General features: G+C 37.0%; 1 protein-coding gene across 4 annotated transcripts in view; it reads right to left on the reverse strand.

Moving 5' to 3' along the window:
* Window positions 1-994: 994 nt before the first annotated feature.
* The window catches only part of ACOX3 (acyl-CoA oxidase 3, pristanoyl), a 36,798-nt gene continuing 19,458 nt past the window's right edge, over window positions 995-18,334 (reverse strand). For 2 of the 4 annotated variants that reach the window (XM_075708821.1, XM_075708822.1), the window contains 11 exons: window positions 16,441-16,537; window positions 15,839-16,021; window positions 14,338-14,460; window positions 12,609-12,729; window positions 11,997-12,116; window positions 11,213-11,326; window positions 9,401-9,516; window positions 6,614-6,788; window positions 6,078-6,145; window positions 5,301-5,387; window positions 995-1,685 (listed from right to left, as the gene is read on the reverse strand). In XM_075708821.1, the coding sequence (XP_075564936.1) occupies window positions 1,566-1,685; window positions 5,301-5,387; window positions 6,078-6,145; window positions 6,614-6,788; window positions 9,401-9,516; window positions 11,213-11,326; window positions 11,997-12,116; window positions 12,609-12,729; window positions 14,338-14,460; window positions 15,839-16,021; window positions 16,441-16,537 (1,324 nt within the window). In that variant the 3' untranslated portion in view covers window positions 995-1,565. Of the gene's footprint in view, window positions 1,686-5,300; window positions 5,388-6,077; window positions 6,146-6,613; window positions 6,789-9,400; window positions 9,517-11,212; window positions 11,327-11,996; window positions 12,117-12,608; window positions 12,730-14,337; window positions 14,461-15,838; window positions 16,022-16,440; window positions 16,538-18,334 lie in introns of those variants that run through there. The other 2 variants (XM_075708823.1, XM_075708824.1) reach the window with 2 other exon arrangements.

Below are 18,334 nucleotides of genomic sequence, written 5' to 3' on the forward strand. Positions count from 1 at the left end.
AACAGGGGAGCAGAGGGGGAGATGCTCTCCAAACGTTCTCTCACTATGATCATAGTTAATGAAGCTTCTGTCTGGCCCGTCCTAAAGTGTACTTGCATTATTACGCACTTGGAGTCCCCAGATTCTCTGACAAACTGCTCTTAAAAATACAAACAAATACTTAAAAAAAAAAATCTGTTTAGTAAATAAATGTACCTTGAGGTACCCTGAGAAATCTTTTTAACGCTGGCCTTTCAATACATGCTCCAGCCATGAAATGTTTCCTGAGCTGTGTCAGATTTAGAAGGAATCAAAGAAGCCTCTACAGAACTACTTGGTCACATTGTGGCAGCCTGTAAAGACTTACAAATTTCCACATATTGACACTGCAACAATAGATGAAATTACAAAACACCACAAGGACAAGGGTCTGATTCTGGTCAAGTAGAATTCAACACTCAAGTATTGAAATTGCATTTATTTAATAGCCCAAACCATAATTCATCCCTGATTAGCCATAAATAATACTCAATTTTTTAACTTATAAAATAATCTCTTTGGCTTGATAGGGTCGCTTACAACAGTAGGGGCAACAGGAATTAGGTTTTTACAGTACTTCAGTTCATAGATACAATAAAGGAAAAAATGGATTTGTTTTTCACAGCATACCTAAACCACAAAATAGTCTGAATTTTCAAAGCTTTGTTAGTGTCTCTTCCATTTGTGAATAAAAATATTTGATACTTAATATAGATGAAAGAGAAATATCCTAATATGTTCAATAATGCCTACCACTGTTGTATGTTCTTATAAGACCGTATTTATAATAGTTCGAGTGTGTCAACATATCCCAGGCTTGATACTGGTTTTGCAGTACTGAAAATGTTATAACCAACCAAGAACGTATGTAAGACTTACAAGTTTGCATTACCATGTATTTTTTTAAAAAAGACATATAAATGAGTCATCTTCAATTGATTTTATCTACAGATTTATACACAATTCAAAGACAGATTATCTAAAATCCCAATCCTCTCCTGCACTGAAAGAGCGATCAAGTAGTTTAACCCAGAGGCATATGAAGTAAATCAGAATAGCTTCACAGACTTCAAAGGGTCTGTCAGAAATTATTCCCATCTCTTAATACAGGTTTATCACTGTTGGTGTTCTTGATGTCTTTTTTCTTCAAATTCTCTTTTATTTTGCCTTTCTTCAGCTTGTTCATAATCCCTGGTGGGAATGTTTTTTAATTATTTAACTTCTGTAATATGACAGTAAAGAGACTGATTGGAACATTTCTTTTATTGAAACTTTGCAAAGCAGTGATCATAGCGAATCTTCATTTTTCTTTATTTAATTGACTAAATATGAATAGCGTGCAGATGTGTTGCTCTTGCTCCTGTCATTATTATGTTAACAGTCCCTGAGACCAAGTTGGACTTGATTTCAAAGTTATTTTAAAACTTGGCACTTCTCTATGAAAATCTCTTTCATTTTCAGTGTTTGACATACGGTCTCATTTCCTCCTGATGTTTGAAATATGGTATCCATCTCAGGCCCATCCAGCCTCTTACAAGTTGTTTGGTTTACAATCTTGACCTCAGCCTGCCTGTAATAGGTTTATTAATACAAAATTCTGCCCACCATGAAGGTCTGTTCAGAGCTTTGCTGCCTTGAAGGATCTCTGCCCACATATTTTTATATAACTGCAAAATAATAAGAAAAAAGGATTAATTCATACAGAAAATAAAACAAAGAAAACTTCTGCAAAATACATTAGCCAACTTACTGGTTGAAATGAGATTGTGAATGAATTTCTAGATAACAAATGTGATTATGTACAGGCAAGAATAAACACAAAGATAAAGCACAAAATTTCAAAGTACTGTAAACATCAGATATTTGTAAATCATTTAGACCATCCTTGGCATCAGAGCAGGAAATCAGTAACCTTTATAATTTCTTGTTTTCAACTTGACATGAGTTGTGTTATCAAAGGTAGAAATTTGGAAACAAGGTTATAGTAAGCTAATCTTTGTTCTGTCCAAACCTGAAGACTGTGTCTGAAAGCACTCATGCATGTCTGTTTTTACCTTTATTTCAATGCATTTCTGGAAAGTAACATAACTTCCCTCTGTTCAATCTGAGCAAAAGAAATTCCTCTCTCGTAAGCAGAATGTTAATTCATCATCTGCATCAGTTTGCAATTTTATGTGGAACAGTTTAAAAAAGTACATGTGAAGTAAATACTGCAAAAGTATAGTTTTAGCAATATTCGGCAGTTCATAATTAACTGAAGCTTAAAACTTTAAAGAATGTTATAGAAAGATGAGGAAAGGAAGGCCATATTTTCAGCAGTAAGTTGGAGTACAGCATAATACAATATTAACGTAGTATAAAAGCAGTCAGTGACATATGAAAAGCCTTTTTCTACATCAAAAGATGGCTTTGTCCTATGTATTTGTGATGATTTAAATAAATACTGAAATATAATATATTTAACATTAAATATATTTTTACCTTGACTACGTGGGCTAGCGTTAACTACTTATTCCATTACAAGTTTGATTTAATAGTCTAACAACTTTTAATTAATCTTGAAATAAATGTGGTGATAACTTTGCATACTTCAGCTGAGATTGTCAAAGCTTCTATGAGGAAATGATGTCCACCCCATCAAAGTTTCTTTTAAAGAGAATCCAAATTCTATTCAGTACTTAAAGCTGCTCATAACAAATTTGGAAACTTTTCTTCTGCTCCAATTATGATCCATGGCTCGTGGTGCAAGGCACTCCAATGCAGTGCAACATAGGTTATCCTGAATTAAATTCATTTTCCTGTTATGCTTGGATAATCTACTCTTTGCCATACTGTAATTTCTACTAAAATGTTTGCATTGGTTTTTAGAAGTTGCAAAGATAGCAATGAATAGAGAATTAAATACAGACAGCCAGGAGACAAGGAGCTTTATTAAGTATTTTCTTTGAGTGAGGGATTGGCAGCCTTTTTCAAATTTCAGTTGAAAATGTTTACACAAGTTGAAAACCACAGACTTTCAGGCAGTTCAGAAAACCTTCCTGAATTCTGCGGAACATGGGTTGGATATCACTGCTTAAAATTATTTTCTGAATATGACTCAATGAATTTACAAAAACCTTACCAAATATTTAGTGCAAGAAGAAGTCAGTAGCGTTTAGAGTCCTATCTGCATGTCTCACACATTATATTCCTAATATGAATATCTAATATTAATAGCTAATATTAATAAGCCTCTGTGGCTTTTGTATTAGTGTGAGCTAAGAGCTAGCCAAAGAGGAGCTAGCCAAATCCGTTACATGACAGCTTTATCAGCTGCTGATAAGAAATCTCCAGCTGACTGCTGGAAGCGGGGTAGTATTCTAGGCACAGAGCACTGTGTACTTGCACCATATTTTATATTCCTGCCTACAGCATCTGCTCACAGCTTCTGTTAGAGACAGAATAATGGGTGAAAATGGGCTTTTGGCCAATGCAGATATGCTTAATATTCTTATAGATGATGTTCCTTCTCTTAGAGTTACCTTTGGAGCTTCCCTCCCATGACCTCCTTCATTAATTTAGTCCTCAAAAATCTACAGAAACAGAAACAAAGTTTCCAGTGATGCTTATAGTCCTCTTGTTGAGATGGCTGGATATGTAGAGCTAGCTTTTTCCTCCTTTATTTGTAGAGACTGTTTTACCAAAGTAATCATTCTGTTAGGTCAGAATCTCGTTAGAAACATCTGGACTGCCTTCTGTATTGCTTGATCACCATGGGAACAATGGACAACTTTAGACATGAAGACATAGACAGAGAATATTGAAAAGCATTGAGTACACTTGACTCAGCAATCCTGTCAAACTTCTGGCAGTCTCCCCAGGCTCTAGTGATTCTCTACAGGGTCTATCCACATTAAACCAAACTACCGTACTGTGACACCAGTCTCTGCATATTTATCCCACAGCTTGGCCCTGCTGAGTAGGGTTGGCCAGTAAGCAAGAATTTTGGTTTGCTGAGACTTTGGAATGAAATACAGCTCTTTAAATATGTCAAGGAAAAAAAAAAAGCAATGAGGGGCCATAGTATAGCCAAATCCACGGTGACCCACATCCTGAATCCTGCTTGTAGGTCTGGTTATGACACCTCAGAAAGGATATGGCAGAACCAGCAAACATACAGAGAAGCAAAACAAGGCCTGTCAGAGGAACAAAAAAGCCCCCTCAGATAGTAAATGTACACGGACTGGGACTAGGAAGTATTTTTTCACAATACTAATAATTAAATTATGGAAATTACAGTGTCATGGAAGCCAAAAGACAGCTGAGATGGGAAAAATGGATGGAGGATAGATACATCTGTGGCTATTAAACAGAATGATACAATCTATGGCATGAGATATCTCTTAAGCCACCAACTGCCAACAGTTGAGACACCAGAGAAAGACCACCTCAATATTTCATCTGTTTCATACAGTGTCCTCCTTGGCCGCTGTCAGTTCCAGAGTATTCTGTGAACTGGATCCAGTATGGCCATTCTTATGCTCTTGATTCAATTCTTGCTTTGTGTAGTTTAGACTCTAAAAAAAAAATCTCTCACGCTTAACAAGGATGGATTATATATTCATTAAAGCAAGGAGAGGTGCTAACAAAACAGCATCCTTCAAGTCTGTATTAAGATCACTGAGATCCCTTGGGTAATGCTGTACCTTGCACTGGATAGTACAAGATACTCTGTCATATCCTAGAATTCCCACTGGATAAAAAGAATTCTTAAAGAATTCTGCAATTTGTGATATAATTTTTAATTGAACAAGTTTTAAATTTTCCTTTCTCTTATTAAAATAAAAATTTTATGAAGAATTAAAAGAAAGAAATAATTTCTACACCATTTATATGCACATCACACAGACTGGATGTAATGTGAGTACCAATAAAGGCAGCAAAAGTCCTAGGCAGAGAAGAAATACACCTCACTACCTCTCCAAGGCATTAAGCTACATACTGAAGACATGTTACTCCTTAAGGTGTCTTGGTATAATTTTTTTGTTGTTGTTCAGCAGCACAGATGCATACAAAAGTGAACTAGAGCAATATTGTATGAGATTCCCATTGAAGCCTATCTATCTCCAGCAAATGCAAAATGTCATTTTCTGCTGACATCAATTTAACTCTGGTACTTTCCACTGAGAAAGTGTCTTCCTTTTCTTTTGTAGGTGTGAAGTGTCTTGAATATGCTATGGCTATTTACAGGCAATACCCTTCTTAATGATTAAACTTACAAATTTTAAAGGGGGTTTCCTTACCTCTCCACTAGCTTTACCAATCGGAGAGTTGAGAATGAAGTCAGGAGGAGCAAAGACATCAACCAGGGCAACTGCATCATCTTTCAACTGTTTAAAAACAAAAGACACATTTGGCAACTTCTGTAGTTGTCTATGGCTACCTGTGAACTACAGAGCAGCATAAAGATTATTTTCATAAAGTAGCAGCTATTGGTAACTTAAGAGAAATCCACAATAAGGAGTCTAGATTTATTTTGCCTTTCTTCCTCCCAGGGTAATTGCCAAAAGAGACTGTATTTTAAATGTTTTCCTCCTTTGCTTATGGGTTTCAAAACACATTTTAACCAAGATGGTGCTGTTTACACACAAAAAAACATGTATTTTTGAACTTTAAAAACATAATGTCCAGATTCTTCTTTGAAATTTTGCTTACCTGCAAAGAATATAATCCAGTTTGAAAAGCTTTTTTGTTGAGAAAAAAAATTAATGAGCTAACACAATCATGAAATAAACAGAACTGGACTGCAGTATTTCACTGGCTTTCCAATGAAGATTGCAAGGCCATAAATGATACACTGTTATTCTGTAAGATATATTGGTTTTCATTTTTTGGTAAATAAACTAGGACTAGATTCAGGGTCAATGAGTTACTAAACTCTACAGAAAGTTATTCAGAAACTATTAATGTAATACCCTGCTACTTTACCCCTTGAAGTACAGAATAACTGATATATCTGGTTTTTAGTATTTGTATACTATGTTATTATTTAATCACAACAAACAATATTGAAGGCTTACCCTGTAGCAGAGCTCCAGAATAGCATCCTGAATAAATCTACCAGCTTCTTCACCTGAAGCATAGCCACCTGCAAATACATTCACAAGGAAGCATACACCAATTAAGATTACACTTTTACAAAGGAGCTTATCCGTTCAGTATTCAAGAGACTAAACAGGTGCTCCTGTGTAATTGGATTGACTGTCTTTTGTTAATGAGTTGACTGCAAAACTGTTAATCTAAGACATTTGGAGCCTTTTGCATTAACAAACTACACTACAGCATCTTGCTGCCTATCCCCCATCCTCTCGCCCAAGCACTGGACCACAGCAAAACTTGTGAGCCCTCCATCATCTCTGAGCTAAGAGAGAGTCTTTTGGGTTAATTTGTTGCTCCAGATGCCTGCTCCCGAAAATTTTGCCCAGAATGATGGTTTTACATTACACAGGCAATAAGAAAATGCTCTAATCTAAATCCTGATTAAGATTCCCTCTCCCTGCCAAGTTAGGACTTTTATAAAGTGACATGCCAAGTATATTCTGGGAGCTGATCTCACCTTGGTAGAGCACAGCCAGATGTTTACTCAAAGACCAGAGTCCATACAGAGCACTGAGATTCTTAAGCACTGGCTGCAGAGTAGATGGTATGTTGGGATCATGAGTGTAGTCATGATATCTTTGTAAGACTGTTTGTTCAATAAAAGCAATGGCTAATGATCGACAGTAGTACACCTTAGGAAAGAGAAAAGAAGGACACTGAGTAACAAAGTACAAGGAACCAGTCCTCAGATGGTGCAAAATGGCATTGCTCTGGTGAAGTTAGCAGAGATTTGTTGATTTAGATCTGCTGATCTAGCTTCAGATTACAGAAACTCTAAGAAGAAACTCTAGGAGAAAACTCAACAATGTCTTTGCAAAGGTTAGTCATGAAATGCCTCTTAGAAATAGAATTCTAATTTTCCACTGTGTTCCAGTTTGGGTACCCTCTTATACCAGTGCAAAGGGAGCGCAGATTGTATGCCTGTTACCAGTGTAATTTCGCAGTTGCACCCAGACTGTATGGGATCAAGTAGCTACGTCAGAGAGAAGACCATGCAAAATCAGGTTTGCTGACTTTAGGATCATTATTAAACCCGTAAAACTCTAAGAAGATAAAGGTAGGTTTACATTTATTTAATATTAAGCAGAGTTTTGTAAAGCGGATAAAATCTTCAAAGTCGTTCAGTAACCTATTGAAAACTTATTACAGTCCCTTCAAATAATAAATGAAAAATCTGATCATGTTAGCATGAGTGGATTCTGTTTATGGATTGCAATAGATTGCAATATGTTTTGAAAGAACTATCCAACTAATCCTTGCCAACTGTCTGATCAGAAAGTCAAGTCACCAGTTACTGTTAATACAGAGTATAAAACCTTAAGTGACTGTACTCTCATAGGAACACTTGTCTCCTTTTATATACTTCACCTTTGCTGTATCGTGGCATATGTCCTACCATGAAATAGACTGCTGACTGAAAACATTCTGGTTGGTGAACAGAAGGGGAATATGAAACCATTGCTGTTGTGGCTGATTTGTTGCAATGCTGTAAACCAGTGTTTGTTTTTAGCCCAATTGTTCAGTTTTTTTTTTTTAATTTAGAATTAGTTGATTAGTTTTTCTTTTTTCTTTTAAATACTTGCATCTTCCTTGCATTTAAATCCACTGCGGCATTTAAAAAAGGCGTATTCTAAAGATTACTGTCTCTCTCTTGATAGCTGTTTAGTGGCATACTTACATCCAAGCTCAGATACAACTGCAAAACACACATCTATTCTCTGCAGGTTTGGGGAGGACTTCCCCCTTACTAGACGGACTTTTTTAGATATGAATGCTAATTCCCTAGTCACAATGAAGTAAGTCTTAACATCGCAAATGTAGCATTAAGAATTAATTCCCTATTCTTCTCCCCTGTAATTCTATTTCCTTCTTTACCTTTGCTTGCACTTCTGTATTGTTTCTATCAAGCAATCCCCAAACCAAAATAACCTAGGGATAGGCTAGGAATCTCTTCCAGATCTCCCACAGCAAGAACAAATATTACGTATTAGTCAGCCACTGGGCTGACAGAAAGTGCTTCTTCATGCCCAGAAAGTTTTAAATCAAATAGGTACATGCCTTTAAAGCACAGCTTGTAAATCATTTTCAGATGTTTTTGAGGCATGCCATTTAAAAAATCCCTCTGTCCTGAAGATGAATTGTAGGAAGAAAACCTAATGACCTAAGGTATATCAATGCCCATCTCAAAAGTAATTGTGTGCCTAAGTATCTTTAAATTTTAGCACATCTGAACATAAGAGAAGAGAACCTTCATACTTCTGAGCAAACCATTTTCTCTAACACACTGGCCCTGGCACCATCCTCCCAAGAGCTGGGCAACTGATAGGCAATCAGACTTGAATTTCTGGCAATTCCCATTCTGAATTTGACCCTGAAGAGTTTCTTTAATAAGCTGCTTCTAGGGTAAAACCAGGAAAGATTTCCTCCACTCTACCAGTGCTTTCACACAGACCATCCCCTGTTGAAGCTAGGCTGGATCTTTCTAGGTGTAGAGTTGAATATTCCTTCCTGATGATTTTAATGAGCTTTGCAGGTAAGGTGAATGACACTGACCATCTTCAGGGAACAGATCTCTCTCTTCAGTGACAAATGACAAGTGTTCTTTCCTTGGATGCAAGCCAGTTTTTCTCATCGAGGTAATGGAAGAATTTGGGGAGGTTGGGGATATACACTGAAATTTGGAGTTAAGCCATTCCTAGCTGTTAAAACTCTCTGGTGAGAGAGCGGATCTGCTATATGTAGATTGTCAGTGTTTCCTTTTCAGGTTCCAATGCTGTCAGTCTGGTATCTTTCATGAGTATTTTGCACTATAGAAATTAGAGATGGAAAAGACCTATTAGGTCATCTAGTTTACCTACCTGCCAGAGCAAGATTCTTTCCTACAGTATGTATTTGACCACAAGAGCAGATGGAGATGTAATAATCAGATGCTGCAGTAGATTTAATAGTAGCAGATTTAGTCTTCAGAAGCTGTGCTATCAAAATTACAGACATCACCTAGCACATGCCTGCAACTTTTCTGAAGGGAAATATATCCTGGAGACTTCTGCCGATGGTAACTGTCCTCCTGCTATCATGTTCAATACGATGCACACGGACAGGTATTACACTTTATAAGTTATTTGACTTGCTGCTTTATGCTTGAGGAAATTGTACTTCATGACCCAAGAAGATAAAACTAACAGGATCTGACAAACTTGGATGAAAATAAGTAAATAAAATAAGAAAGCTGAGTAAGTATTACCTGACAGTTGTTTTTTGCCTCAAAATCACTTCGCCCAGACTGTTTCTCCTTGCTCAGCTTTAGGTCGCTTTCTCGGAGCAGGTAGCAAACCAGCCATTTATATGCTGCTAAAGGAACTGTGAAAAAGAGAAAACCAAAATTCTTAATATTCACATTTATAATGCAAGAAGTCACATGCAGATTCTACTGCAGTCTCAGTTTTTGTTACTCAAGATGAAAAGTGAAAGTGTTAATTAATCAATCTATTAACATGACACTTTGCCTATTACCATAGATGCAATAAATAACATCTGGGTAAGATAGGCAGATTGTAACTGTACAGTGAAGACATACCATGCCTGAGCACACACTCGTTCAAGCTGACCCCAAGCTAAAAGACAAGTTATATCCACAGCTCAGTTTAGACTTCTGACTTTATCAAATTCTTTTAGCATGTTATTTTCTTCCCATATTAAGATTTAGGTCTGCAGGATATTCAGTCTCTTCTGAGAATACAGGAACAGAAGACAGTCCACGTTTCGTGAAAGCACATGACTTCTAACATTGCAAAGGTGGCTGAATGTAATTGCATTTGAATGACTTGCTTTGTACATAAGTGCATTATATTTTTAGAGCAGCCTGGAAGTATTAAGGAAAAAAGTACTTCAGCATAAAGTCCTTGTATGAATCCTACTTGCTTGTGTTTTAGCTTAAGATTTGATGTAGAATATTATTTAGGCAATTGTGAGTGTTCACATGCCACCTAAATATAGGCACCTAGATTAACAGTCCAGTTTCTAACAGAATGGAACAATAAACAGATTCAGATATTTTTAAAACTATAGTCTGGTTCAGTAGGTATAACAAGGGAGGAGAGAACATGTGCTTAGGTATCAGTTTGTGCTCTGCTGGATTTCACAAGTTGGAGACATACGACAAAGAAGCAAGCAAGCAGTTGTTTTGAACTAGTCTATTTTCTTATAAGCCTTTGTATTTTGAAGTTATTCAGATTTTACCCCATAGTTATTATGATACTATCTCACTTGGTACTATGCATCACTATCTGAAGTTCAGCTTTTTTGCAATTATTTGAGCACTGAAGTGGTTATTGAATTCTAGGAATCAACTCAATTGCCCCTTATATATTAAGATTCGACTTTCTTCCCTCAGTATGTTCTCAGTTTCACAGATTCACTTCTACTCAATGCCCTGTCACTACCTCATTATCTGCTCATTTCTTTGTTAATTTTTGCCTCCAAGGGCCAATCTGGGCTCACAGTGATACAAAAGTGGGAATGGCATCTAATGTCATACTTGATTTGATTACAGCCGAGTAAGCCAGGAAAACTGCAGGGAACTTTCTTTCACCATTACCCATTTTTCTCTGTGCAACCAAAAGCAACTGTCAAAAGCAGACACACTTAAAGCCTTTTCAATGTACTTCTAAATCACTTGCATGGTTTTCTAAAATAAAATATTTTAGTAATACAAGGTAGTGACAATCAATGACCCTTACAACAGTTTTACTTGAAAACAACAATACAGTGGCAAAAAAACTAGATCACAAATGCTATTTTAGAGGAACAAAAATGGAAGAAAAATACATGATGCTATCCTCCATTCCAGAATTGAGGCTGGGGACAATAGGACATATTTTGAAATGCAAACTGTGTCCTTAGTAAATTGAAATGCATATGATACAAAGAAAATCAGCACATATTAATATGGCAAATATCTAATAAGTAGCAGAGTATGAATTTCAAATCTCTGGATCCTTTCCTCTGGAAAGGCATTTAAGATTCTAGAATCTGTTTAACAACAGCAGAAGGCTACCTGAGGAGTCCATGCAATCTTCAACACTAATGGCTGTGAATTTCCAGCCAAGAATATGATGGTAGTCTTGCAAAACATTTGCTGTTCCAAAAGGGGATTCAAAAGGAGCTTTATCTGAAATACCAAAGAAAATAAAAATTATTTACAAGAAAAAAGATCAGACTCTTTGGAACTAAAAGCCTACTACAAAGCCATGCATACACTTGATAGGCCAGATGCAATTAGGCCATAATATTTATTTTATTATGACGTAGTCCAGCCAAATGAGGACTGGTGGACAAGTGCTGAAAAACCTGACATCACTGCCTATAAGTCCCAGAAGATTCAGCTCCTACTGCTGAGTTTTCCAGTTCTGTAAGATGCTGGCGAAACTCACTGCTAGAAAATTGAAACAGAATCAACTACAAAATGTACTGATGGATATTGCTACCAAGTTAGGCAATATGAACTGTTTTAAGTACAATGAGCAGAGGGTACCCAGACTAACAACAACTTTAGGACTACTTACACTGAACTAAACTGAACTTCTTAGGGACTAAGATACTACTTAACCTGAGTAGGGATGGCAAAACATCTAGTTAGCTTCTTCAAGACTTAGAAAAATATTTCTTGCAGCAAATATCTGTTTATTGTGAATGTGTCATATGATGGAGTCTGTAGCACATTATTTATGCTCTATAAAATGATTAAATGACTGTCAATTGCTTTCAGTACAAAATTACCTCCTAATTCCATTAGCTACACACTGTTGGGTCCAGCATAGGATTCCACAATGAAAACTCACCTCTTACGCAATTCATCCAGCTCATTAAGTAGTTGCTGGTTTGCTGAAGCAGAACATTGTTGTCTCCCTCATATGTGCAGTTTGGATCATTGTCATTTCGGATTTCACCCAGACGATTCACTTAGTAAGAACAAGTGCACAATTTAATATATTGCAATGTATTAATGGAAGCTAAGGGGGATTAAGTAATTATTCTGTGACAAAATGCAAGGCAGTTGTCTGTTCCTGTATGTACAACTATTGTTACCAACAGATGAGCTTGAAAGTTCACTGTTTAGCTTGTGAAAATGAATATAGTGGAAAGATTTTAGAAAAGTGTTGCATTCATCTTACAAGGGGAATTTTCATCCATAAAGTCTGCATCTTTATTTCTGGAACTGACACTGAATCACCTGTACAGACTGTCCAAATGCTGATGCAGATGCTGCATGGGCTTAAGGGGTTTTTTTGTGGTACCAGGTATGAAATGAACTTTAAAAATAGGGATATGAGGAAAAAAACTTTTCTAAACAAATTGCTAAAATTCAGACACCATGACACAACAACAGTCAAAGAACACATCAACATAACCATTCTCTTTCTGATCAGTGTATGCAGTAGTCTGTAACTTACTGGCAAGGTAACCATGTCCTCCACAAGCTTCTCGGCATTCCTGGGCTGCCTGCTGAGCAGTCCAAGAAGACAGTGGTTTGCTGGCAGCAGATAAGGCATGAATCTCACGTCCCATACCAGCCTTTGTGAAAAACACATTACAAGTGAGTAATAACTTTTACACAAAGTAAGTTTGTGACCAGTTAAAGCCATAGCTACATGTACTGCTTTATAATGAAGAAAAGTGTAACTGGCAATCCATACATAAAATTTTCTGAGATCTGTGTAAGGGCAGAGCATATTTTTTGCTGCCACAAAAAAACCCTGCCACAACTGAAAAGCCTTCATCACTAACTTTCTTACATGGGACAGCAATAATTTGTGCCAGGTAATGGACACACATCTTAGCTCAGATGTGCCAGCTGACATGGCATTGCATGGGACAGTTCACTGCGTGCCAACCTCTTCCTCCCAAAGATGGAGAGGCAGGTGGTTGAAGGTGGCATGTCATCTGTCAGCTCTGTGATATAAGCAATCCCTCTCTCCCTGGTCAGCAAGGGGATATTTATAATATTTACTGCCTTACATGGTTTTCACTGATCTTTCAAGCATCAGTTTTGCAAAGAGTGGGAAAACTTAAATGCACCCCCGCAATTTCCAGAGAATCACAGTAGCCTGCATTTACACTAACTCTGTTGGCCCTCCTTTGAAGATGTGTTTGGAATTCCAGTTTCTGGAGATAGTGGGTTGATACTACCAAAGCTTGTTTCAGAGTAACTCCCTGGTTGGTTTTTTTTGTTTGTTTATTTGTTTTTTAAGATCTCCTACAGAACAACAGGAATTCATAAGGATTACATTCCTAACATTGTCAACAATCAGATTTTTTCCTATCACAATTTTTTTTCTGATAGCCACTGTTTTGCCTAAGATTAGTGACTGCACTGGAGACCTCCAGAGATAAAATATAAGATTAAAAAAATCAAACAGATTCTTCTGTGGTTTGTGCAAAGAGGAGAAATTAGAATGCCCATTAGCACACAAATCTTTCACGAGCTTTATTTTAGCTGATAAAACCCTGAGTCTTTAAGTGAGATCTCAGCAATACACAGCCAGTGTGTAGGCCCTAACAATTCATACTGTCAACATTTTTAAAAAGAAATAAAATTTATATGCTATAAAACCCCATTTATTTTGGCTGAGAATCAGTCCTTGCACAGAGACAGATAGATCAAACTATTTCCTCCGTAAAGGTGTGACTTCCAATGGTCTGATTGTGGATGAGAAATTCAACATTAAGACTCAAAAGTCTTAACTTTTTTCTCAAAAAATATTTATCCTAATGTATGAATATGAATTGCAAACTCAAGACAGACTCACAGAGTCTGTGCAGGAATTAAGAATAGTATCATTCCAGAAAGCCTTTGATATATGCCCCCTGCAGTATCATTTACAACAGTTATAAGCTGAATTTGCATTATCATCATGTATTTATGATAAACTATTCTGCAAGGGAACATAACCTTAAATCCCACAGAAATCAATAAAAACTTAACCACTCCGTCAAAACCAATTTGGATGCTTTTCTGAATGCAACTTTAATCATTACTTTATATGTCCCATATTTCTGAGACATTGCTCTAGCATTCTTGATTGTAAGATGGCCTAAGACTTCTAAGTAGGTCCTTCACTTAGAAATTTCCAGTTTATTATAGTAAGAACTCAGCAAAGAAGAAATGCGTAAATATCTCACTTGTCTCCGACTCCTTTGCTCTGTCAATAAGCCTGCATAAAATTCTACGCAGTTCGTAAACAGGGATTTGGAGAAATAATCCAAGGCATATGCGGCAGCCAGATAAGGAAGAAGACGCCATTGCTAGAATAAAAATTAAATAGATTTGATTGCAAATTGACATATATTTTTATAGTTATATGTATGTCCTGATCTTATAATATTGAACCAATCCATTCATTTTTACTTTGTTCAAATTGGAAAACTGCTTTATGGAGAACTTAACGATAACCATCTATAAACATAATTAAGTGTAACTACTCTAGACATAAGTTAGTTACGTTATGCATTCATGCATTCTATGAATTTTATGAATTTGTGATAAACATTCTGTGCAAAAGTTCACTGAAGCTTTGGGGACCAAGGACATTTTTGCCCTGTGTTGATACAATGTCTGCCATGCTGGGGCCATCACGATTCATCTGTTTCTTCTGTACCAACATGACAGAGATTGTAACTGTTTCACTTCCTTGTTCATTGCTGAATGTACCTTAGTGCTGGTTGCAGACTGGGCAAAAAAAACCCAAACAGGGCTGGGAAGCAATAAAAAGAGCATCTTTGCTGCACCATGCAACTTGGAGCCCATGAGGGAAAAAAGAAGCTGCTTGAGGAAGCTTTTGTGATAGAGCAAGTGGGGAATGAGAGGTTCAGCAAGCAGAGCCCACAGAACAAGCCAAAACTGAGAAAAAATGAGAGACCCAAAGAATAGTAGGATGCAGACCCTGGCTTATTCAGAAGAGGTGGAAAGAAGGCAGCTTTTGCCAGTTTGTAGAAACCCATGAAATCTTTCAAAGTTGCAAGACTAAGTGCAAACTTGGAAAAAAGCACCCACTTTGCAAGCACAAACTAGGCAGGTTTGTTTTCAGCACTTCTTCTATATTAACCTTTCTCATTCAGCAGATCTGAGTTTTCTCTATTTCTGAGTCACCCTACACACATGTTCTGCTTTTTCAGAGCAAAAGGTGGTTTTCATCTGCATAATCTGCAGAAAAACATTGGTTGTATTCCTCTCAAAATTAATGCTAGCTTGAGACTTCACCACAATGAATGTCATTGATTTCTATACTTTTAAAGCACAAAGGCTAAAAAGAGAAAATTAGCAGCAAAAGTGACATTTTAAAATAAATACTAGTTTCTACGTCTGCAGTACTTTCACATGTGCATAGAAGACAATCTTTCTCTGAAAAGGTTACTATTTTAGAAGACAAATGTTTTTAGATACTTCAGAGAAACATGAATATTTTGGGGTTTGGTATTCCAAGAACTTATGTCAAAAGCATGATCATGCCAGGAGAAGGTCTTGAGTTGGAACGAACCCCCACAGCTGCATTAGAATGACACTTCAGATGACACAGTCAACGTTAATTTCACTAACTTCAGTGTTGCTATTTTGATCTGCAGTAGCTCTGAATCTGAGTTTCATTATATAAGTGTCTGCAGATGTGAATTCCAAAGTACTTACCTGTGTTTGGTATTCAAGAACAGGTATTTCTTCATCATCAGTTGGTCCAAACTGATGGCGAGCTGCTGAGAAGCGAATGGCTATTGATAAGGCAAGCTTTAAATTGGTTGTGGAAATTGCCGTGATCAGAATTCTGCCAGCAGACAAGGATCCCACAGCTGCCCTAAAACGCTCTTTAACACCCTGAATGAATAAAAGGCACAGACTGAATGATGAGGCTAACATTTCTTTTACATCTCCCATAAAGATGCAACTCTGGTAGCATGATCAGAAGCCCAGAGGATTGGCCAATTTTGGTTCTTGACACATTCAGATAAAGCGCTCAGGCAAGACTCCAAGTAGTTTCTCTAAACTACTTTGGGATGAGCGGGGTAGCGCAAAGAGCAAGAAGTCAGTAAAATCAGTAAGGTGAGTTGAGACATCTCTGAAAGGCAATTAAAAACCAGCATTCTGACTCTCTCATGTGAAATCATCAACACCCTTATATAAGTCCAGGTATCTAGTACTTTCCAACATGAGAGGCCCATGCTCTCTCTCTTAACCTACTTATACCTTTGCATATTTAATGAACTGTATTAATGAAACAAAACCTTCATTCATACCTTGATTGAACTTGAGTACTTCCCTTCAGCTGTGACATCTCCAGCTATATTCAGTATGTTTTCTTTCGGTATCCTGACACTGTGGAACATGGCAAATCTGTTTAAACAAATACACAAGCAATGTAAAATCTACCTTGACATAGTCTGAGGTGTCTACGTTACAGAAAAAAGGTCACAACAAAGAGAGGATTGCACAATGATCTCAGGCATATCAGTGAACTGAAAACAATGTCCATCAAGCCAGGTAGGTAATTTTAGGAGAGTATGCCTGGGAGAACAAAGGCTTTCAGACTCAGGGCAGCAGAGGAAATTCAAGACGGGAAATTATTTGTCATAACTCTTCAGTTTGTTTTTTTTTTTAAAAAAAAGTACATGATGCTTACAAAACCAAACCAAACACCTCATTGACTCCAGGAGATGATTTCAGCGGCTTCGTAAGTAAAGAAGTAAACAACTAATGGAAGGACAAGCAATATATTCTGTTTGAGGGAAGGGACAAGTAAAGTTACTTGTTACAGACCTTAGGCAGAGACAGTTTGACAGACACTTTCACCAACAGCCCAGAAACCTGAACTGAATTCTCAGTCTGCATGAGTTTAGGTAAGTTACTTAGCTTAATATCTCAGCTATCAAAAAGCTTGGGAAGATGAACAACTTCCTTCTTAGAACCAGACTCAGCCGTTCTGACTCTTAGTAATTCCCTGCCACAAACAATTCTGCTGAACCATGTGCTTTACTGAAGTGTTGTTCAGTCCAGTCTGGAGACTGCTTTGGAATAGAGACACTATATATTTTTATGAGTCTAAAATATAGATCTGTGAGTATCATTCATGTTACAAATTCATGTTATACAAATGAGGACATAGCTGAAATAGTGCCCTGAGAAGGAACTGAATGGAGAATTTTCTTTTGTTTAAACTCAAACTAGGATTTCTGTTCCCTGGAATGTGGCATCTTAAAAAGGAAGAGGACGATGACCTTTTCTAAATTGTGGCACCCTAGCAGCAATAAAGGAAGTTGTTAGAATAGGCAGAATGTCCTGAGCATTCATATTACTCAGGAAGAAAGTGTATGAACAGTTTCACCCAAATGGGCAATACAGCTTGGCACAATAGCAGTAATATCAGCTCCACTCACGAATATCGCAGTATCTAACAGCACTTGAAAAGCTGTATTTGTAATCAAAGCAAATTCCTTTTTCCTGCCAATACAGGCTGATCTATTTAATAAGGCTCACGAGAGCCACGTCTTTCACGTTAATAAATTACATAAGGGCTGCATTGCTGCCTGTGCTTTAAAATTACGAGTTGTTTCCAAGGAAACATATCTGCATACTGAATTTATTCAGCCTTAGAGATACACAGTATTTTCAGACTTAGCCACAGAGAAAAGCATGCTATCCTAACCCAGAACCAGCTGCTTACTGGCCTTAATGATGCTAAAAAGTGCTTTATTAAGTGCCAGTTTCAGTGAGACAATGCTACTTTGTAACAGAAGCAAATTCAGAATTTCCAAAAATCTGATTGCCATCTTTGTTAATATTTTTTTCATATCACTGAAAATAAAAAAATCTCATTCAAAAAAGTTCTTCTGGTTACATTCACATTCTCTGCTCCCTATATCCCCAATAAAATCCATCACAACTAAAACTGTATAGTGGCTCCAATATTTTTAAGCAATAGCATGCATGTTAGACAAAACTTGAGCTTTTTAATTATTACCCATTACTTCAATTCCAGGAGAGTGTGTGTCACAAGGTTTAGGTCCCTAGTTTAGCACTCCCTTTTCCTAGTTACTGTACATCCGTAGAACTACAAAAAGGTGCTTCCTTCTCCTCCTCGGAGCTTACAATCCAAGCGTAAGGCAAGAAGCTACAAATGTGTTCAAACAAACG

Source organism: Pelecanus crispus, chromosome 4, assembly GCF_030463565.1.
Source record: "Pelecanus crispus isolate bPelCri1 chromosome 4, bPelCri1.pri, whole genome shotgun sequence".
In the NCBI taxonomy this organism is placed as follows: Eukaryota; Metazoa; Chordata; class Aves; order Pelecaniformes; family Pelecanidae; genus Pelecanus; species Pelecanus crispus.